We start from the raw sequence: 22678 nt of genomic DNA on the forward strand, positions 1-22678 counted from the left end.
TTGATTACTTCCAGGAGGGGAGGAATTAATAAATCTTTAAATGTTTTATAGAATTCTATTGGGAATCCATCCTCTCCTGGTGTTTTATTATTTGGTAGTTTTTTTTAATTATCTATTGTATTTCTACTATTTCAAATGGTTCTGTTAATTTATTTTGTTCCTCTATTTGTAATTTTGGTAGTTCAATTTTAGTTAAAAATTCATCTATTTTACCTTCTTCCCTTCGTTTTCAGTTTGGTATAATTGTTCATAGAATTCTCTAAAGTTTTCATTGATCTCCGTTGGATTATATGTGATTTGTTTGTCTTTTTTCCTTGACGCCAATACCATTTTCTTAGCTTGTTCTGTCTTAAGCTGCCATGCTAGAATTTTGTGCGTTTTTTCCCCTAGTTCATAATATTTCTGTTTTGTCTTCATTATGTTCTTCTCCACCTTATATGTTTGTAGTGTTTCATATTTTATTTTTTTATCTGCCAATTCTCTTCTTTTAGTTGTATCATCCTTCATTGCTAATTCTTTTTCTATATTTACTATTTCCCTTTCCAACTGCTCTGTTTCCTGATTATAGTCCTTCTTCATCTTGGTTACATAACTTATTATTTGCCCTCTAATGAACGCTTTCATTGCATTCCATAGTATAAACTTATCTTTCACTGATTCCGTATTTATTTCAAAATACATTTTAATTTGTCTTTCAATTAATTCTCTAAAATCCTGCCTTTTGAGTAGCATGGAGTTTAATCTCCATCTATATATTCTTGGAGGGATGTCCTCTAACTTTATTGTCAATATCAAGGGTGAGTGGTCCGATAATATTCTAGCTTTATATTCTGTTTTTCTTACTCTATCTTGCATACGAGCTGATAACAAAAATAGGTCTATTCTTGAGTATGTTTTATGTCTACCCGAGTAATATGAATATTCCTTTTCCTTTGGGTGTTGTTTCCTCCATATATCCAAAAGTTGCATTTCTTGCATCGATTTAATTATAAATTTGGTTACTTTGTTCTTTCTGTTAATTTTTTTCCCAGTTTTATCCATATTTGAATCCAAATTAAGGTTGAAATCCCCTCCTATTAATATGTTCCCTTGCGTGTCTGCTATCTTCAAAAAAATATCTTGCATAAACTTTTGATCTTCTTCGTTAGATGAATATACATTGAGTAGATTCCAAAACTCCGAATATATCTGACATTTTATCATTACATATCTCCCTGCTGGATCTATTATTTCCTCTTCTATTTTAATTGGCACATTTTTACGAATTAATATAGCTACTCCTCTTGCTTTTGAATTATACGACGCTGCTGTTACGTGTCCTACCCAATCTCTCTTTAATTTCTTGTGCTCCAATTCAGTTAAATGTGTTTCTTGCACAAATGCTATATCAATTTTTTCTTTTTTCAGTAAGTTTAGCAGTTTCTTCCTTTTAATTTGGTTATGTATTCCGTTAATATTTATAGTCATATAGTTTAGCGTATAAACTCCTTCCTCTTCTTCAGGAGTTCAAAACTTATATCTGGATAGAAAAAAAAATTTTGACCCTTGTATCCCTGTGGTTTTTTTGTCTTCTCTTATTTTCCTCATTGCTTTCTCCAATATATTTTCTCTTGTTGTATGTCTTAAGAATTTTACTAGAATGGATCTTGGTTTTTGTTGTGGTTGTGATTTAGGAGCTAATGTTCTGTGTGCCCTTTCTATTTCCATTTCTTCCTATAATTCTGGTCTTCCTAGGACCCTGGTGATCCATTCTTTTATAAATTCTCTCATATTCTTGCCTTCTTCATCTTCCTTAAGGCCCACTATCTTTATATTGTTTCTTCTATTATAATGTTCCATTATATCTATCTTCTGAGCTAACAGCTCTTGTGTCTCTTTAACTTTTTTATCAGATTCTTCTAATTTCTTTTTTAAGTCATCTACTTCCATTTCTATGGCTGTTTCTCGTTCTTCCACCTTGTCCACTCTTTTTCCTATATCTGACATGATCATCTCTAATCTATTCATTTTTTCTTCTGTACTTTTTACTCTTCTTTTTATTTCACTGAATTCTTGTGATTGCCATTGTTTTACTGATTCCATATATTCTTTAAATAAAAATATATCCATTGTCTTGCCCTTCCCTTCATCTTCCATTTCTCTGTGTTCTTCCTCCTCTTCTTCTGAGTCCATTCCAGGATCTGTGTCCTTTACCTCTGTCTCTTCTGGTTTTCTTGTTGGGTTGTTTGTTTTGTTTTGTTGGGTATTGTAGGTCTTCTTATTTTTATTAGAAGTGTCTTGCTGCTGGTTTTCTTCCTCTTGGTTGGTCATCTGTTGTTTCTTTGATTTCTTATTTTTATTCTCTTCTTTCTTGTTCTCGTTATTTTCTATGTTTTCCCGTTGAGAGTCTTGCTGTTGTGTTGTAGTTGTCTGTTTCAGCTGTGGAGATCAACTCCTCAGCTGGTCCCCCCTCCCGTCAGTGTTATTTTTGTCTTGCGCATCGCGCATGTGCGAGGAGTCGCGCATGCGCGGTTGCGCACTTTTGTTTGGCTCCATGAGCCATTTTTGTAGTCCCGAGTTCGGGGCTTCAACTGACCTTAGGGAGAGGGCTTCTCTCTCCGCGGCAGGCCTCCTCGGACAAGTAAGGCCTTCACCTTCTTCTTCCGACGTCCTTTCTTCTTCTCTTCTTCCCGTTGCTTTTGGCTTTTCTTTTTTCGTTGCCATTTTCTCCACACCTTTATTTTCACTTTATTTTGGTTTTTGTGTTTGTGCCTTCGTTTTTTCACTGTCTTTTTTTTACTTTTCTGGAGAGGGCTGGAGTTCCCCGACCGGCCACTACTCCATCACGTGACTCCTCCCCGGAAATTTTGTTTCTCGAAGGAGAGTGACAACCCGCTCTCCCAGAGGTGGACTTGATGAATCTAACTTCTCATCCCAACTAATGGGTGGTCCCAACAAAGACAGGGTATTGGCCAACATGCCAAACCCATCGTCTTTGGAAGTCCATCCAGGAATCAAGAACTGCTCATGGCTCACTTCTTTCTTTCGGTGAAACATCTTGAGGCCAATCCTGCTCGCAGCACCAATTGTCTTGGGTAAACTTATACCTCTCACTTTGTTCATTTTAGATTGGTCACAGTGTTTGAGCTACCGAAAGAAAATAAACACACACACACCGAGAGCAATTCAGTTTATACAAATGTTCATTACAAATTCAAAAGCTGATTTCACACTACAATATGCAAGCCCTTCCCAACTATACTTATCAATGCTTGAACTGATCCCAACTGCTGAAGCGAGGCAACGACTGCACACTTGTAGTTGGTTGTCAGGGCGCCGGTAGCAGCTTCTCCACCTCCCCTGACCGGGACGTTGGCTGGAGTCTAGAAGTTCTTCTTCTTGCTGAGAGATGTTGCCACCTCTCGGAGAGTCTCTCTCTTCAGCAGCGGGACCATGGCTTATATTACCCAAAAACTGCTTACCCAAGCACCGATTCCCAGCACAGCAAGAAAGATAAACAAGCAAGCTAGCATGCTAGGCTATTAACGAATAACATAATTTTCAGCTTATCACTTTGAATACAATGGTTTATTTTGCATCAAGGCTAGGTCTCTGACAGTCTGTGATCAAAACAAGCAGGAAGATTAAATGTTCTTGGTACACAGATGTCCTTTCTTCGGATAACAGCATCTCTGGCCCCTCAGTGGAATTTAGCTTATGTCTGCTGATTCTAAAACACAAGCAGGTTCTCAGCCTTGCAAAACCAAGAGCAGCAAATTAAAAAAACAGGTTAGAATCTTCCATTACAGACTGTCTGATGGTGGAGGGGGAGCAGCTGTTCCTGAACCTAGTGGGGGCAGGTCTTGCGGCACCGCCACCTCTTTCCTGATGGCAGCAGTGAGAACAGAGTGTGTGCCAGGCGAGGCAGATCCTTGACGATCACCGCTGCTCTCCCAACGGCAGCGTCCCCCTGTAGATGTCCTTTTTTTTTAAAAATTTTTTATTTTTCACACCATAAATCACATTAGCCATGATATACACTATTTATTTTTCACACATATACAGTGACTTTTTCTACCCCCCCCCTCCTCCCAAGCCATCCCCCCACCCCCCCCCCCCTCATCCATTTTAGGTATACGATCAAGGTTGCATTAAGCCAGTCAGACAATGTTGTCATTCAACAAAAATACACCAGAAATTCTACTGAGTCCATTCTTTTCTTTCCTTCTCCTTCCATCAACTTAGGTAATGTTTGTCCCCGGTAGGTTTTCGCTATTGTATTTAATGTAAGGCTCCTATACTTGTTCGAATATTTCAATATTATTTCTTAACCTATATGTTATTTTTTCTAATGGAATACATTTATTCATTTAAATTTAGTAGTTTGTTCCTTTTAATTTGGTTATGTATTCCATTAATATTTAAAGTCATATAGTTCAGCGTAGCCCTTTTATATTTTGTTTATCTTCTCTTTCCGTTTTTCCCTCATTACCTTTCCTCCTTTTCCATTTCTGTTTTCTTATTTTCAACTCTTTATAAGACAACATTCCTACAACATCCAACATTTTCCTTATTCTCCTATTTCTATCTTATTTATCCCCAATCTCCCCTTCCCCTCCTGAGTTGTCCTTTATCCCTTGTCGGACAACCACATCTCCCCTCTCCATTTGGATTTGCGAATCCACTCGCAAGCGTCAACTGATTTTGCAGTGACCGCTATTTCCCCCCACCCCGCCCCCCCCCAGAAAAGATTTCACTTTTCATATGTCACAAAGGTCACTCTTTTAATTCCCTCCTTATTCTCTCTATTCCATTACCTTCCCTTATTAATTTTTGTCTATACTATCTATATTTTCCTCTAAGTACAGATACATTCATGTATGCTCATTGTCTCTATTCACTCTTATACCTCTTTACCCGCATACATATCAATCGTGATCATTTTTACTCTCATTACCCGTCTTCATCCCTCAGTCTATTTTTGTCTTTACCCACATACATATCAATCGTGATCATTTTAACTCTCATTACCCGTCTTCCTCCCTCAGTCCATTTTTGTAATTGTTCTGCAAATTTTCGTGCTTCTTCTGGATCCAAGAATAGTCTGTTTTGTTGTCCTGGAATAAATATTTTCAATACCGCTGGATGCTTTAGTATAAATTTATACCCTTTCTTCCATAAAATCGCCTTTGCTGTATTGAACTCTTTTCTCTTCTTTAGGAGTTCAAAACTTATATCTGGATAAATGAAGATTTTTTGCCCTTTATACTCCAGTGGTTTGTTGCCCTCTCTTACTTTTTCCATTGGCTTCTCCAGTACCTTTTCTCTTGTAGTATATCTTAGGAATTTTACTACAATAGATCTTGGTTTTTGTTGTGGTTGTGGTTTAGAGGCCAATACTCTATGTGCCCTTTCTATTTCCATTTCTTGCTGTAGTTCTGGACATCCTAGGGTCTTAGGGATCCACTCTTTTATAAACTCCCTCATATTCTTGCCTTCTTCATCTTCCTTAAGGCCCACTATCTTTATGTTATTTCTTCTGTTATAATTTTCCATTGTATCTATTTTTTGAGCTAGTAGTTCTTGTGTCTCTTTAGTTTTTTTATTAGATTCCTCCAATTTCTTTTTTAAGTCTTCTACCTCCATTTCTGCTGCTACTGCCCGCTCTTCCATCTTGTCCATTTTCTTTCCCATTTCTGTTAAGGTCATCTCTATTTTATTCATTTTCTCTTCTGTATTGTTTATTCTTCTTCTTTAATCATTAAATACTTGCGCTTGCCATTCTTTAAATGACTCCATGTATTCTTTAATAAGAGAAAGTATAGCCTTTATCTTGCCTTTCTTTTCTTCTTCCATTTCCCTGTACTCTTCCTCTTCCTCTTCTTCTTCCTCTGGGTTGCCCATCTGTTGTTTCTTTGTTGCCCTTTCCTTCTCTTCTTTCTTGTTTCTATTGTCTTCTGTGGTCTCTTCTTGCTGCAGGTGTTCTGCAGCTGTCGTTGCCGGCTGTGGAGATCGACTCCCCAGCTGGTCCCCCCTCCCGTCGGTGTGTTTTTGTTCATTCGCATCGCGCATGCGCGAGGAATCGCGCATGCGCGGTTGCGCACTTTTACTCGGCTCAGCGAGCCATTTTTGTAGTCCATTATTTACCGACCTGAGGGAGCGGGTTTCTCTCTCCGCAGCGGGCCTCTTCGGACAGGTAAGGCCTTCACCTTTTACCTCCTTTGTCTTCTCTTCCTCTCTTCTTACCTTTGCTTTCGATTTTTCTTTTTTTGTCGCCATCTTCTTTCCACCTTTATACTCACTTTTCTGTAACTTTTATTTCTGTGCCTTTGTGTTTTCCTTTGTTTTTCCCGACTTTTCTGGAGAGGGCTGGAGTTCACCGTCCGGCCACTACTCCATCACGTGACTCCTCAACCCCCCTGTAGATGTCCTTGACGGTGGGGGAGGGTTTTCCCTGGATGTCCAGGGCTGCGTCCACTACCTCTTAGTGGGGCTTCACTCTCTGGGGTGGGGAGGGCTGGTATTGGTGTCCCCGTACCAGACCTTGATGAAGCCGATCAGTTCCCTTTCCACCATGCCTCTGTGGGTTTGGCCGGGTTCCTGACACAGCAGGGAAGTAGAGGCGCTGACGTGCTGCTTTCTTCATGAGCCAAGAGTGTGTTGGGTCCACATAGGTACAACAATAGGTGTATAAACAGCAAAATGCTAGAGGAACCCAGCATCTGGGATCTTTTTGACAAAGATATATCGCCGACCTTTCAGGGCTGAGCCCCTTCAAGGAAAAATCAGAAAAGCAGCAGATATAGCAGAAGGTCTCAGAATCCAGACAATGGGGGAAGAATCCAGACCAACAAAAGGTGTTAATTGGATGTGATCAGGGACTAGGTAGAATTTATCATGTCTGCGGGAAAGGGGACAGAATTGGAAGCAAGGGGGTGGGAGGTGGGGGTTTAACAAAGCCAGAGAAATCAATGTTATCGCCATCCGGTTGGAGGGAGCCCAGTCAGATGATGAGGTGTTGTTCCTCCGATCTACAGATGGTCTCAGTCTGGTGGCGTACGAGACCCTGGACAGACATGTCACCAAGGGGATGGGGCAGGGAATTGAAATGGGCGACCACTGGGAGATCCAGGCTGTTGCGGTGGACGGAGACGAGAAACGAAATGAGCACCCAGTCTCTCTGATGCAGAGCACCAGATTCAGCCGATGACCCCGTGCGGGTTCCCGGGTGAAGTGTGGCTTCACTTTGGAAGTACTGTACAGGCGGGGGGGAATCCCCAAGCGGTGGTGAGAGAGGAGGTGCGGGTGCAAAGTGGAGCATCTCCTGCGGTCACAGGGGTAGGTGCCAAGGAGGCAATTGGTGGGGAGGGAGCAGTCCCTGCGGGAGGCGGAGAGGGTGGGATCACGTAGAAGGTGGTGGAAATCGCAGAGGAGGAGAAGTAGCTGGTGGTGTGGTCAGAGAATAGTAGAATTTAAATGACCATACAATGTGGAGACAGACAATGGTGGCATTATCAGCGAGCTTCGAGAGGGCGTTGGAGCTGAGCCTGGGTATGCAATTGTAGAGGGAATAGAACAGGGATGAAACACGTAGCCTTGAAGTGCCCTTGTGTCGATGGTCAGCAAGGAGGAGGTGAAGGTGCCAATCCACGCTGATTGGTGAGGAGGAGATCGAGGATCCAGTGGCAAAGAGATCCGTGAGTCCGAAGACGAAGAGGTCAGAGTGGGAACACGAAAGTCTGCGGACGCTGGGATTGTCATTACAAATGCCAAAATGCTGGAGGAACTCAGCCGGACTTTTCAGAGTCCTAGAAAAGCAAAGATCTATTGCTGACGTTTCAGGCCTGAGGCCCTCTTCACGGAATAAGCAGAACGAGCCTGGAGCAGAGAGATTGGCTGAGGGAGGGATGCTGTAACAGAATATTTGGAGATGGTTTGGGGAGATAAATTGGGAAAAGTAGAGTAGGTGACATACATGCACACACTTTAAAACAGATCTTATTTGAAATATTAAAGTATTAATAGCCACAGTGACTTTAAAGAAATTGTGAAGAATGCTTATGGAGACTTCACAGGTTGATTGAACTGAGTTGTGGAAATGAATGGACCATTGTCTTTAAAACAACAAGCGGGAGACACACTGTCTACTGATACATTTTTTTGCAAGGCTTTTGACAAGATATCTCAGAGGTCATTGAGGGGTTCTTCTTTACCTAAAAACAACAGATGAACCAGAAGACTGACTTCTATTGTTTGCTGGAGAAGGTCAGATGTTTTTTTGCAATAGAGAGAAGACAGAAAGTCACATGGGCTTTCTGGCAGTTTGAATCTAAGAGTCTCAGGGAGAGAGGGACAGAAGGGAGTCTTGGACTGGATGTGACACAGAAAGCTGTAACAAGCCAGGAGGAGCTTGTTGGAACTGAAACAGAAGCTCCAGAGCGGCGGATGGCTGGAAGTGCTATCTGTCTGATTTTTTTTTGGAATAAGTGGAACAGAAAGGAACTCTGTAGTAGCTTGAAAGAAAGAGGTTATCATCTGGAGAACCCTGATGGGACAAGTTTCAGCAGGAAGACATTGAGGTGACTAAGGGTGGTACCTCAGTTGTGGAAGACCTGGAACCAAATATCTCTCTCTGCAAACCTACAAGAACCTTCCTGAGCGGTAACTATTTACCTTTCGAGCACCAAAGCCTGGTGAACTTTATAAATGTTTAATTCTGTGCAGAGTATAAGAATGGTCTGCAATTAAGAGAACTTGGAGGAGTGAGAAGTGAGATTGTACTGTGAACCAAAGAACTTTTCTAAATTTGCACACACATTACATACACGTGCACTTAGAATTAGAAGAGGGTTAAGTTGGGTAGTTAAGTTAATAGTGATAAGTTAAAGTTTGATTCAGTTTTCATGTTTAAAGATAATTAAAAACAACTTTCATTTAAGTAACTATTTGTCTTGGTAATAACTATTGCTGCTGGGTTTTGAGGTCCTTTGAGCTGGTAACATTTTATGGGGATTCGTCCAGTCGATTGAACATGAGTTTTTGTGGGCTATTACTCCATTGGTTTTTTGGGGGTTTTGGGGTCCTTTGGGCTTGTAACAATGCAGAGCATTAATTGGCAATGATAAGGGGTCAGGTCAGAATTAATCACGTCTCTGGAAAAGGAGACGGGAGTGGATTTTTTAAGCAGCAATGTTGGAAAAAATTAACATAAATCAACGTAATTACTCACCTTGTGTCGTTGGGACACCTTAAGTGGCTGTGCGTGTCGGTCCTGATGCTTTAACGTGGAGCAACGTGGGTCATCAACTGGATGTCGGATTCATGGGACGAGTTTTGCGGCGCAATTTTGACTGCAGGCTTCTCCCAAAAGGTTGTAGGGGCCTTGGGCCTGAAACGTCGGCAATGTACCTTTGTCTCCTACGGTCCCTGAAAAGACCGGCTGAGTTCCTCCAGCGGTTCTGCGTGTATTTTTACTGTGATCTTGGCGTTTGCAGCCTTCCTTGTTTCACCTCACTGTCCTTTGTTCTGGTTTGCAATCCGTGTTTGGTGAGGCCAGTGGCCACGTTAGTCCAAGCAAGTTGCTGTTTCTCCCTCACGAGGATTTTGAGAAGATCCCCAAAAACTCTTGCAAATGTCTGCAGGTGGACCATGGAGATGATTCTGACTGGTTGCCTCACTGCCTGGTACGGGGGAGCCAATGCACAGGGCAGAGACTACCAAGAGACCTCTTCCCAGGGTGGGAGGGGTGTAGGAAATATACACACATGTAGCATTCAGCTTGGTAACAGGCCCTTTTGGCCCAATTACACCCAAATAACCTACAGCCCCACCCCCAGTACATTTCTGAACGGTGGGAAGAAACCGGAGTACCTCCGGGGGGGGGGGGGAAACCCATGCCGACACGGGGAGACTGCACGCATAGACCGCGGGGGGAGGATTTGAACCCCCATCACTGGCCCTGTAACAACATCGCGCTAACCAGAATATGAGGGGACCTCCATACAAAGTGAAGGAAGGGAGGTTTAGGAGTGAGTTTTTATTTGTTTTTACACAGAGAGTTGTGGGGGTGCCTGGAATGCATTGCCAGGGGCAGTGGTGGAGGCTAGAACATTGGGAGACTCTTAGATACATGGATGAAAGAAAAATAGTGGGTTACGAGGTAGGGAGGGTTTTTTTGGGGGGTAGGAAAACGGCTCAACGTCGTGGGCCGAAGGGCCTGTACTGTCCTGTAATGTGAACTCGGGTATCAGCCTTCATTCCATCCAGGGCATCTACAAGAGGCGGTGTCCCAAGAAAGCAGCCTCAGTCCTCAAGGACCCCCCCCCCCCCCCCCCAGGTCATGCCCTCTTCACTCTGCTACCATCGGGAAGGAGGCACAGAAGCCTGAAGAAACAGCTTCTTCCCCACCCCCCATCAGATTTCTCAACCTCATCTTATCTCCTGATGCGCTAAATGTATTTATATTAAATGTAATCAATTTGAACCCCGTGATGCTGCCACACAAAATAAAACGAATTTCGTGACCTGTTCATGACAGGTCTAGTGGTGGGAGACGAGATGCTCCATCTGGTCAATGAAAACTCTCGCCCCAACAATTCCTCGAGTGGCTCCTCGTTCATTTTTTTTGCCTCCCTCTACTTTGCAGGCACTTTGGGAAAATTCCCCTTCGGGGGCTCGGCGAAAGGGGAGGAGCTGGCGGCGCCTTTAAGAGCGCGGAAGTCAGCTGATGAGACTGTAGCGATCATGGCGTTGGATATAGTGCTGGCGGCTTTCTGGTTGGTTACACTGAGTCCAGCGTTGGCGCGGCCGGACTCTTACCGCAGACAGGTAAAGGGGACCCGCGCCGCTCACCAGCGAGAGCTGGGTGCATGTTGGTGGGGAGCAGGGAGGTTTGTATCAGGAAGGGTGCAGGTTCGGTGGCGGTGGGATCGATCTCTTTCTCCCACTCTCTCTCTCTCCCACTCTCTCTCTCTCTCTGTCTGTTTCTCCCTGTCTCTCTCTCTCTCTCTGTCCCTCCCTTTCTGTCTGTGTGTGCGTCTCTTTCTGTCTCTGTGCGTGTGCGTGCGCGTGGCTGCGCCTGCGCGCGCCTGTGCCTGTGCCTTTCTCGCTCTCTGTATGTATGTCTCTCTCTCTGTCTCTCTCTCTCTCTGTCTCTCTCTGTCTCCACCTGGTAGCTCCAAGTACCCCTTCCCTGCTGTAATGTCTGCACTCGTTTCCAACTGATCATTCGGACTGTGTCAGCAAAATCTATTCAAGCCGTGGGTGGGGAGGATGGGAAAGGGAAGCAAATTGGAGGAACAACACTTCATGCAGAGTCTACAGACAACTGCGACTGTAGTAAAAAACACAGAAATCCTGGGGAGAGACTTAGCAGGTCAAGCAGTGCAGAAGTGAAGATGTGTCACCGACGTTTCGGCTGCAGCCCTTGGACCTGCTGAGTTTCTCCAGTATTTGTGTGCTTTTTAATGCAGACATCAATTCGGCGCAGTGACGACCACCGCTGCCGGCTTAAAGGCGGGACTGCAATGACACCCCCCAATTCCATGTTCGTACATCTTACTCAGAACAGCGTGGCACAATATTACCGCCTTGAAGAGGCTGTGTAAAAGGGGCTGAGAATTCATGGGGTGGGGGGGAGGTTTCTGGGTCTGTGGATATGAGGGGAAAGGAGGAGGAGGGGGGTGGATGCTATCCTGTTGGAGGGCTCCCAGACGGAAGTTGAGGTGTTGTTCCTGCAGTTTGGGAGGTGGGTCTCAGTCTTGCAGCGTACGAGGCCGTGGGCTGACCCCTCAGCAAGGGACTGGGACAGGGAATCGAAATGGGTGGCCGCTGGAAGATCCGTGCTATTGCGGCGGACAGCCGAGGCACTCAACGAACCGATCTCTCAGTCTGCGCCCAGTCTCTCCGAAGTAGAGACCACAGCGGGAGCACCAGAATAAAATGTATTCTTAAAAATTATTTAGACATACAGCACGATAACAGGCCCTTTTGGGCCATGAGCCCGTGCCACCCAATTAACCTACACCCCTGGGTCGTTTCAAAAGGTGGGAGGAAACGGAGCCCCCGGGGAAAGCCATGCAGACACAGGAAGAACGTACAAACAGAGAGCATGGGTCTCGAACCCCCGATGCCGATCACTGGTGCTGTAACAGTGATCGCCAACTGTGCCGATGACGTTGCTTCACTTGAAAGGACTGTTCGGAGGCTCGAATGGTGGTGAGGGAGGAGGCGTGGACAAAAGTGGGCAAAGGGAGACAGTGGGGAGTTGGGACCCTGATGAACCAAGAGGAGATTAGACCGTGGCCCGGGGTGAGGACCAATCCCCATTTTCAGGTGAAGATGGAGGGATGGTCCCGAATGGCAGGTCCTTCTCCTGACGTCCGCCCCACTCCTGGTGCTACACCCCTGAGCCGTGGGCCGGATTGGGCACTTGGTGGCAGAGATGGGGGCATGCTTAACCTGGTTCCTTTCCTGACAGGTCACCTTCGAGTACAATCCAGGCCGGGATCCTCCCACCGCCTCTTCCACCGCTCCTAACCTGCTTCACGTCCGCGCAGTGGGCTGCAACGACACAATTCACTACGTCTGGAGCTCACTGGGGGCTCCCACTGTCCTGCTGATCTACAGCCGCAGCGCCAGCAGCACCCTGCGCGTCAACTGGACCAAACTGGTGCTCCGGGACCCGACTGGTGCTGTGCGCATCGAACCTCCTGAGGCAGTCGTCTACTCCACCGCTGTCGTCTTCTCTCGGGTGAGCGGATGGTCCCATGCTTTGACGAACAGGACGAGGCCCCCGCAGCCTGTTTTGTGTTTTGGTTCAATGAAGCCACGTTTTTCCATAAAGACCTTGGAACAGAAATATGCCATTCAGCCCATCGAGTCTGCCCCACGACCTTTTTCTTTTTCAATATTGAAATTCTGCATAAAAAATACATATTAAAAGTCATATAAAATAACACATTACACTTACCAGTGGTTCTCAACTTTTTTCTTCCCACTCACACCCCACTTTAAGTAATCCCTAGGCCATTCATTGGTGCTCTGTGATTAGTAAGGGATTGCTTAAGGTGGGGTGTGAGTAGGAAGGGAAGGTTAAGAATCACTGGTCTAGACCCAATTGTAACTGAAATATTTAGCTTAAGAATCATTTTAATTGGCCCATTTCCTTTGGAGCTCTGAAACCGTGCAGATAAGAGTCAATGAGGGACAATTAAAACAGTGAGATTCAAACTTTTTCTTTCCACCCACATCCCACCTTAAGCAATCCTTTACTAATCACAGAGCACCGATGGGCTAGGGATTACTTAAAATGGTGTCTGAGTGGAAAGAACATGGTTGAGAACCACTGCTCTAGAAGGCCCTTTCAAACCACACTGTAAAATGTGGTTTAGCGCTCCAGTTACACAGCTGTTAGAAAGGGTCCGATCCAGTCAACCCCTTCAGAATCCGACAGGGACCCCAACCTACCTCGGAGGTAATTAGGGAACCCAGTTAAACTGACCTAGATCTCGCCCGCGGCTGATTTGAACAGGAGATTTGCCTACCTGGTGACGTCAGCACTTGTGTGCGTGTGCACGTCACCGGGCAGCCGGCACCTGAACATCCAGCGGTACTTTTGGTGAGGGTGTGACACGTCATCACCGGGGGGTGGGGGGGGCGGGTCCATTCCCCCCTGTGATTTGAAAGGTGCTTTATGCCCCAGTGATTGCACCCGGGTCCCAGGAGGGTGACCCAGGTGCTGCAGTTTAAAAGGGGCCTTATGCCTTACGGTAGACAAAAGTTAAAGAATTTCATATACGTTAAGTTCGAAATCTTGTATTATGTGACAATAATGGAATCTTTACCTCTGCGTTAATAACAAATCATAGATTTTGAAAGAAATTCAAAAAGGTTCCCCACAGTATTAACTCCACTGATCCATTTTCCCCACTGCCTTCTGCACCTTTGATGCCCTGGTTAATCAAGAACCTGTCAGTCTCTGCCTTAAATACACCCAATGACCCTTCCACCTTAAATGACCCACCCTCCACAGCCGCTGGTGGCAACAAATTCCACAGATTCACCACCCTCCAGCTGGAGAAATTCCTCCGCATCTCAGTTACCTTTTTTATTAAAAAAAGAGAGGACTACATTTGCCAGAACGGATCCCTGCAGAACTCCACGTGTCACCGATCTCTAGCCATCTACTGCTACCCATCTGCGGGAGAGCCAACATGCCCGGGGATCCCATACCTCATGTCTTTCTGAGTGAGTCTACTGTGTGGGGAACCTTGTCGAATGCCTTAACTGAAATCCAGATGCACTGCACCTACTGCCCTACATCAATCAGCTTCTTTTGTTATTTCCCTTTAAATTAGGCTCCTGAGGCATGACCTTCCCTCCACAAACCCACGCTGACTGCCCGAGAGTGGGTGAAACTTCACCAAATCCTCAAGAATCCCCTCCAACAGTTTGCCCACCACAGACGTAAGACTCTGTAACCCCCAGGATTCTCCCGATTACCTTGTTTTTTTTAAACAAGTGGACTACATTTTTTGTTCTCTGATCCTCCGGCACCTCCCCTACGGTCAGGGAGGAGGCAAGGATCACTACCACCTCCTCCTTTGGTGAACTGAGATACAGGGGATGTGTCCACCCTAATGTTTTTAAGAAGATCCTGCACGTCCTCAGCCTGGTCCAGGACTCGAGCCTGTTCTATACTGATCTCCCCTTGTCCAACGTCCCCTCTCTCTGGTGAACTCCGAAGCAAAGTATCCATTCAGGATCTCCCCAACACCCTCCGCCTCCGTGCTGTGTCCTTTGGCGGCCCTGACTTAACTTTCATCATCCTTCTGTTCTTCACATATACGTAGAACGCCTTGGGGTTCTCCTTAATCATACACGTGCCCCCTTCAAGTCCCTTCTTCACTTCCTTCCTGGCTACCCCATAATTCTCATGAGCCCTTCCTGTCTTTTACTCCCTCAACTTTGCACATTCTTCCTTCCCCTCTTAACTAGTGCCTCAACCATTGTCCCCTGACCTTACCATCTTTTCCCTTGTTACGAGCCCAAAGGACCCCAAAACCCAGCAGCAGTAGATATTCACCACGACAAATAGTTACTTAAACAAAAATTTTTAAAATTATATTTAAATGTGAAAGCAGAATCAAACTTTAACTTATCACTATTAACTTAACTACCCAACTTAACCCTCTTCTAATTCTAAGCGCACGTGTATATAATGTGTGTGTAAATTTAAGAAAAGTTCTTTAGTTCTCAGTCCAATCTCACTTCTCATTCTTCCAAGTTCTCTGGTTGCAGGCAATTCTTATACTGTGCACAGAATTTAACATTTATAAAGTTCACCAGGCTTTGGTGTTCGAAAGGTAAATGTTTACCGCTCAGGAAGGTTCTTTGTAGGTTTGCAGAGAGAGATTTGTTGTTGCAGGATTTCCACAACTGAGGTACCACCATTAGTCACCTCAGTGTCTTCCTGCTGAAACTTGTCCCATCAGGGTTCTCCAGATGATAACCTCTTTCTTTCAAGCTACTACAGAGTTCCTTTCTGTTCTACTTATTCCAAAAAAAAACATCGGACAGATAGCACTTCCAGCCATCCGCTGCTCTGGAGCTTCTGTTTCAGTTCCAACAAGCTTCTCCTGGCTGTCTCCCACTTGCAAAACCCCCTCCTCCTCCAGCAAACAATAGGAGTTAGTCTTCTGCTCCCATCTGTTGTTTTAGGTAAACAAACCTCTCAATGACCTTTGAGTGAGCACTTTGCAGCAAGGACAGAAATGTTCAACATAGCCTACCTGACTCCCGTCCAAGACAATAGTCTATTCATTTCATGACGTAATTTCAATTAGCACCTACTTGTGAAATGTGCACAGCATTCACTATAGTTTCTGTAAAGTCACTGAATATGAATTCTTCAGTATTTCAAATAAGATCTGTTTTAAAATGTGTTTATATGTAGGTAACTTACTCTAATTTTACCAATTTACCTCCCAAAAACATTTCCAAATATTCTATCGCGCCCTGTCTCAGTGGGACCAACCTATCCTGAACTCGGACAGTACAAGAGGACCCGAAACATCCTCCACATTACTTCTGTGCTTTGTCCCATGAACATCTGTTTCCAATTTACGCTCCCTAGTCCCTTCCCCAATTAAACCCTTTCCCATTTTGCCTGCTTTTATCCTTGTTCATAGCTATGCTAAAGCTCAGTGTTGCTGAAATTCTGCCCCCACCACCCCCACTGAGAGGTCTGTTACCTGGCTAGATTCATTACCCAGGCTGGGTTTTATGGGGCTATGAGGGGAGAAGTGTGGAGGGACCTGGCCTCAGGTGGTGCCAGTGTGGTGGGACAATATGTGGAAAGCGTGGAGGGGCGGCCGGGGTCTCGCCATGAAGGTGGGGAGGGGAGTGGAGATATCTGGGAAAAGGGCCTTGTCCTTGGGATGTGGGGAGAGATATGGGGACACCCTAGGGTGTGAACGGGCTGGGGACAGAGAGATCTGGGGCCTTTTTCCCCCCCCAGAGCGGATGGGGAGTGGAGAGATCTGGGGCCTTTTTCCCCCCCCAGAGCGGATGGGGAGTGGAGAGATCTGGGCCTTTCCCCCTGGTGTGTGGACGGGATGGGGAGAGATCTGGGGCTTTTCCCCCCAGAGTGTGGATGGGATGGGGAGAGATCTGAGGCCTTTCCCCCCCCCCCCAGTGTGTGGACGGGAAAGGGAGTGGAGAGATCTGAGCCATTACTCCGGTATGTGGATGGGTTGGGTTTAGAGAGATCTGAGGCCTTTACCCCTGGTGTGTGGATGGGCTGGGGACAGAGAGATCTGGGACCTCTCCCCCTGGTGTTCGTGACAGGAGCTGGCTGGTGGGATTTGAGGACCTGCATCCCTGAACTTCCCTCTGCCTTGGCAGCTGTTTGAATATGACGACGTGAATTGCACGGCGGATCTGATGCAGGTGCCAGCCGACAGCTTCTACCCCTCCTACCTGCTGGAAGACTTCACCTGGGAGGACGTCAATGCCACCATTAACACCAGCACGTTCACTGCTCAGCTCCGGGGACGGAACGCAACTGGCCGGGCATTTGCCAATGGCAGCATCGCCTTCCGGGTAAGATTGTGATCATGGGTTAGTGGGGAATACATGCACCTTCAGAGTGGACAGGGTAGTTGGTTGTATCTCCCAGTGAGGCCTTCACCCTATCTCTGCCCCAGGAGTCTGTGATGGGATGATGCGGAGGAAACTTCATTCTGTGTCTGGCCCTGGGAGTTTGTGATGGGACGATGCAGAGGGAGCTTCACTCTGTGACTGGCCATAGGAGTGTGTGAGGGTACGGTGCGGAGGGAGCTTCACTCTGTGTCTGACCCCGGGAGTGTTTGATGGGATGGTGCGGAGGGAGCTTCACTCTGTGTCTGACCCTGGGAGTGTGTGATGGGACGGAGCGGAGGGAGCTTCACTCTGTGTCTGACCCGGGAGTGTGTGATGGGACGGTGCGGAGGGAGCTTCACTCTGTGTCTGACCCTGGGAGTGTGTGATAGGACGGTGCGGAGGGAGCTTCACTCTGTGTCTGACCTCGGGAGTGTGTGATGGGATGGTGTGGAGGGAGCTTCAATCTGTTTCCCACTCTGGATATTTACCCTTGCAGCTGAGCACTGTGAGGGGTTCTTTTTTCTGTTGACTGATAGTTGATGAGTGATTGTTGTCTTGGATAGATTGCAGCGTTTGAGGATTCGGGTTGCGATGGGGATCTTCCTCACCTCCTGCACACGGCCAACAGCTCAAAGGTGGAGTTCGTCATCGAAAATCTGCAAGCTCGAGGTAACCAGTCCCGATTCGGCCTGGAGCTCCTGGTGTTGGAGGACGAGGTGACCCAGCAGGAAATGAGGGTTAGCAGAACCATCGATGACGAGTATACGCCTAGCATCTTCAAGGTAGGGGTTGCCACAAACCCAGTTGATGTGGGGATGAGGCTACTTGTATTAGAATCGCAAAGCCAATCACAGACACCATCTCATGGGATGGTGCAGAGGGAGTTTCACCCTGTGTCTGACCCCGGGTGTGTGTGATGGGATGGTGTGGAGGGAGCTTCACTGTGTGTCTGATCCCAGGAGTGTGTGATGGGACAGTTGGGAGGGAGTTTCACCCTGTGTCTGACCCTGGAAGTGTGTGATGGGACGGTGTGAAGGGAGCTTCACTCTGGGTCTGAACCCAGTAGTGTGTGATGGGACGGTGCAGAGGGAGCTTCACCGTGTGTCTGACCCCAGGAGTGTGTGATGGGACGGTAGGGAGGGAGTTTCACCCTGTGTCTGACCCTGGGAGTGTGTGATGGGAAGGTGTGGAGGGAGCTTCACTCTGTGTCTGACCCCAGGAGTGTGTGATGGGACAGTAGGGAGGGAGTTTCACCCTGTGTCTGACCCTGGAAGTGTGTGATGGGACGGTGTGAAGGGAGCTTCACTCTGGGTCTGAACCCAGTAGTGTGTGATGGGACGGTGCAGAGGGAGCTTCACCGTGTGTCTGACCCCAGGAGTGTGTGATGGGAAGGTGTGGAGGGAGCTTCACTCTGTCTGACCCCAGGAGTGTGTGATGGGACAGTAGGGAGGGAGTTTCACCCTGTGTCTGACCCTGGAAATGTGTGATGGGAAGGTGCGGAGGGAGCTTCACTCTGTGTCTGACCCTGGGAGTATGTGATGGGACGGTGTGGAGGGAGCTTGACTCTGTGTCTGACCCCGGGGGTATTTGATGGGACGCTGTGGAGAGAGTTTCACCCTGGGTCTGACCCCGGGAGTGTGTGATGGGATGGTGCGGAGGGACCTTCTCCCTGAGTCTGACCCAGTGTTCCTACATTTGGGGAGTGGAGTTGGGCACATCTTGTTCTCAGGGAGGCGATTCCTTTGGGTGATTTGGTCGAGTGTGTGGTGAACGAGGGGGCTGACCAGGCGTGCAATCTGCACAGGTGGCTGAGCTGGTGGGCGTGATGCGGAACAGCAGCCAGGTGAGGAGCTTTCTGCAGTGGAAGCCGGTGGTGTACAGTTCCCCGAGGCCTAGCCTTGTCAACTCCACCCAGTCCCGGCACTACACGCTGCAGACGGACCCCAACCAAACCCTGCCGGCCACCAGCATCGCCTTTGCTCTCGCCGGCACCCAGTGGAGGCAAGGGTCTGGGGTTTCTGCACTCAACATCTCGTTTGGCAGCCCTGGTGACCAGCTCGACCTCTCCCACCCATACATCAGCTGGTGAGTGGGGATCAATGGGGAGGGGGGACTGGTCAGGGTATCATGGGAGCTAGGTGGGGAGCCCCTAGTGAGGGGAGGGGTGGAGGGAGTGGGAGGGATAGGGCCTAGAGAGGGAGGCTGTGGGGAAGAGGGGAAGGAGGGTCATGGGGAGGGGGAGGGCAGAGGAGGGAAAAGGCCCAATATGGGCAGTTGTGGGAGGAAGGAGGGGCAGGGAGGGGAGAGAGAGCCAAATGAGGGGGGAGTCATGAGAGGAGGGAGGGGTAGGGCCCAGAGAATGGTCGTGAGGGAGGTGGGAGGAATTGGGCTGAGAGAAAGGGTTCATGGGAGAGGGAGGGTCCAGTGAGTGAGGGGTGAAGCGGAGGTGAGTGACAATGAGGGATCTTGGATGCCCCCCACCCCTGGGCACCTTGCATTTGGGGTGGGGAAGGAGTGGGGGCAAAGGATGGAGGGGAAGCAAGGTGGGGTTCTCCCTGTGCAGGACAAGGAGGTGGGGAGAAGTAAAGGGGGAGGGGGGAGGGAGGGCTGGTGGGGAGAAGGAATGGGAAGCGAGGGGAGGAGGGGTGATAGGGAGAGGGAATGGGAGGGGAGGGCAGGACAAGCTGGTGGGGGAGGGAGGGCAAGGGGGCAGGGTGGGAGGCATGGGGAGAGGAGTGAGGTAGAGGAGGGAGGTGGGGAGAGGGAATAGGAGAGAAGGGGTGGGCAAGAGTGTGGGGGAGGGAAGGTGAGGGGGCGAGGAGGGAGATGGGGAGATGAGGGAGGAAGGTGAGGGAGGCAAAAGAGAGGTGGGGAGAGGTGAGAGGGAGGGACAGTGGTGAGGGGAGGGCAAGATGGTGCGGGAGGGAGGTTGATGGGGAGGGTGGAGTGAGATGAGGGAGTAGAGGGTGGGAGTGTCTCCCTGCTCTGGGCCCACAGTGTTGGTTTCTCTGCCAGGTCGGCACTCATCGGTTACGGTGACCCCCCAGAGGATACGATCTCAGTGCTGGTCCTTGTCATCATGGCGGTGGGCCTGGGACTGCCTGCTCTTCTGCTCCTTCTAGGAGGTGTCGTCGTGTCCACCATTCGCCGGAGGCGACAGACCACGGGCTACCAGCCCATCAACTGAGGCCCTGCAGCTGCGGGTGAATCGGCTGCAAACTCACCCTGTGGAACATTCTCCCCCTCTCTCACACATTCAGCAGGATGAGGGGCCCTCACTGGGAGAATGTGGACAAATGGGGATCAGGATGAGTGGGAGTGAGATTTATCAGTATTTTGTGTAAAATTAAATGTTTGTCCTTGTGGTGGTTGGTGCAGAGGGAGCTTCACTCTGTGTCTGACCCCGGGATTGTGTGATGGGACGGTGTGGAGGAAGCTTCACTCTGTGTCTGACCCTGGAAGTGTGTGATGGGACGGTGCGGAGGGAGCTTCACTCTGTGTCTGACCCCGGGAGTGTGTGATGCGACGGTGCGGAGGGAGCTTCACTCTGTGTCTGACCCCGGGAGTGTGTGATGGGACAGTGCAGAGGGAGCTTCACTCTGTGTCTGACCCCGGGAGTGTGTGATGGGACGGTGTAGAGGGAGCTTCACTCTGTGTCTGACCCCGGGAGTGTGTGATGGGACGGTGCGGAGGGAGCTTCACTCTGTGTCTGACCCCGGGAGTGTGTGATGGGACGGTGTGGAGGGAACTTCACTCTGTGTCTGACCCCGGGAGTGTGTGATGGGATGGTGTGGAGGGAGCTTCACTCTGTGTCTGACCCCGGGAGTGTGTGATGGGACGGTGTGGAGGGAGCTTCACTCTGTGTCTGACCCCTTGAGTATGTGATGGGACGGTGTGGAGGGAGCTTCACTCTGTGTCTGACCCCGGGAGTGTGTGATGGGACGGTGTGGAGGGAGCTTCACTCTGTGTCTGACCCCGGGAGTGTGTGATGGGACGGTGTGGAGGGAGCTTCATTCTGTGTCTGACTCTGGGAGTGTGTGATTGGATGGTGTGGATGGAGCTTCACTCTGTGCCTGACCCTGGGAGTGTGTGATGGGACGGTGTGGAGGAAGCTTCACTCTGTGTCTGACCCCAGGTGTGTGTGATGGGACGGTGTGGAGGGAGCTTCACTCTGTGTCTGACCCCGGGAGTGTGTGATGGGACGGTGTGGAGGGAGCTTCACTCTGTGTCTGACCCCGGGAGTGTGTGATGGGACGGTGTGGAGGGAGCTTCACTCTGTGTCTGACCCCGGGAGTGTGTGATGGGACTGTGTGGAGGGAGCTTCACTCTGTGTCTGACCCCGGTAGTGTGTGATGGGACGGTGTGGAGGGAGCTTCATTCTGTGTCTGACCCCGGGAGTGTGTGATGGGACGATGTGGAGAGACCTTCACTCTGTGTCTGACCCCGGGAGTGTGTGATGGGTCAGTGTGGAGGGAGCTTCACTCTGTGTCTGACCCCGGGAGTGTACGATGAGATGGTGTGGAGGGAGCTTCACTGTATAATTGACCCGGACTGTCCCAGCTCTGCGAGCTGTCCTCCCCCATTGTGTCTGTGGATGAGTGATGATGAACGCCTCTGTTGCAGAACAATCACAGGTAGTTCTCTGGTTCAGGTTTGAAATTCTAGTGCTGGTACTGTGTCCCAACTCTGGACTCAAACTTGCTCTTTCTGCTCACCAAACTTGTGTTTGAAGTCAAACTCTATTAAATGAGATTTTTTGGCAGATGCAGCTTCTCCTTCAGTGACCTGACTGTCCTCGTCATGTAGCAAATCTCTCGTGAGTATTGGGTTCAGTTCTGCTCGCCTCATTACAGGAAGGATGTGGAAGCTATGGAGAGGGGGCAGAAGAGATTCACCAGGAAGTTGCCCGGATTGAGAAACAAGTCAGATGAGGCAAGGTTCACAGAGCTGGGCCTTTCTCTTCAGAGTGAAGACAGATGAGCGATCAGTGTGGCAGTTAGTGTGACTGGGATTGGAATGCAGCACTCTGTAAGGAGATTGTCCCTGTTGGTTTCCTCCCACTCTTCAAACTGCAATGGGGGTTGTAGGTTAATTAAGTGGCATGGGCTCATGGACCGAAAGGGCCTGTTACTGTGCCTTAGTTCTGAGTTTAAGGTTAAAATATTGGTGCTGCCCAGTGAGCAGAACGTTTAATGCCAGGGCTTAACAGCGCCAGCAATCGGGGCCTGGTTCGAATCCCGCGCTGTCTTTAAGGAGTTTGTACGTTCTCCCCAATGTCTACGTGGGTTTCCCCCACCATTTGAAATGTACCGGTGGGGGTGTTAGTTAATGGGGGGAGCTAAATTGGGTCGCACGTTACTTCTAAACTTTGCCCCCTAACCTTTAACATGACCCCTCGTTCCAATCTCCCATACCCTCAAAGGGAAGAGCCTAATCACATCTACTCTGTCTATCCCCCTCATAATTTTAAATACCTTGATCAAATTCCACCCCCCTCAACCTTCTATGTTCTAATGAATAAAGTTCAAGTCTACTCAATCTTTCTCCATATTCTAGA

General features: G+C 48.3%; 2 protein-coding genes across 2 annotated transcripts; one reads left to right on the forward strand and one right to left on the reverse strand.

Moving 5' to 3' along the window:
• Window positions 1–4724: 4724 nt before the first annotated feature.
• Window positions 4725–10290, reverse strand: LOC138764460 (protein phosphatase 1 regulatory subunit 1B-like). Its single transcript, XM_069940406.1, has 2 exons — window positions 9209–10290; window positions 4725–7889 (listed from the first exon to the last, which is right to left on the reverse strand). The coding sequence occupies exon 2, from the start codon at window positions 6256–6258 to the stop codon at window positions 5734–5736; it is 525 nt and encodes a 174-aa protein (XP_069796507.1). The 5' UTR covers window positions 6259–7889; window positions 9209–10290; the 3' UTR covers window positions 4725–5733.
• A 231-nt stretch (window positions 10291–10521) lies between these two features.
• Window positions 10522–21883, forward strand: glmp (glycosylated lysosomal membrane protein). The gene is made up of 6 exons (XM_069940405.1): window positions 10522–10806; window positions 12458–12730; window positions 16885–17082; window positions 17685–17903; window positions 18926–19206; window positions 20137–21883. Exons 1-6 carry the CDS (start codon window positions 10537–10539, stop codon window positions 20306–20308), a joined length of 1413 nt encoding a protein of 470 aa, XP_069796506.1. The 5' UTR covers window positions 10522–10536; the 3' UTR covers window positions 20309–21883.
• Window positions 21884–22678: the final 795 nt, after the last annotated feature.

The sequence above is a fragment of the Narcine bancroftii genome, chromosome 5, assembly GCF_036971445.1.
Source record: "Narcine bancroftii isolate sNarBan1 chromosome 5, sNarBan1.hap1, whole genome shotgun sequence".
Lineage (NCBI taxonomy): Eukaryota > Metazoa > Chordata > Chondrichthyes > Torpediniformes > Narcinidae > Narcine > Narcine bancroftii.

What these genes read in the sequence shown, in the direction of transcription:
- glmp (XM_069940405.1), top strand. Translation starts at nt 10,537, where the DNA reads ATGCTCCATCTGGTCAATGAAAACTCTCGCCCCAACAATTCCTCGAGT. An exon ending in ATGGCAGCATCGCCTTCCGG is followed by an intron (nt 17,083 to 17,684) that starts GTAAGATTGTGA and finishes TGTCTTGGATAG; the next exon opens with ATTGCAGCGTTTGAGGATTC. An exon ending in TCCCACCCATACATCAGCTG is followed by an intron (nt 19,207 to 20,136) that starts GTGAGTGGGGAT and finishes TTTCTCTGCCAG; the next exon opens with GTCGGCACTCATCGGTTACG.
- LOC138764460 (XM_069940406.1), bottom strand. Translation starts at nt 6,258, where the DNA reads ATGGCGACAAAAAAAGAAAAATCGAAAGCAAAGGTAAGAAGAGAGGAA.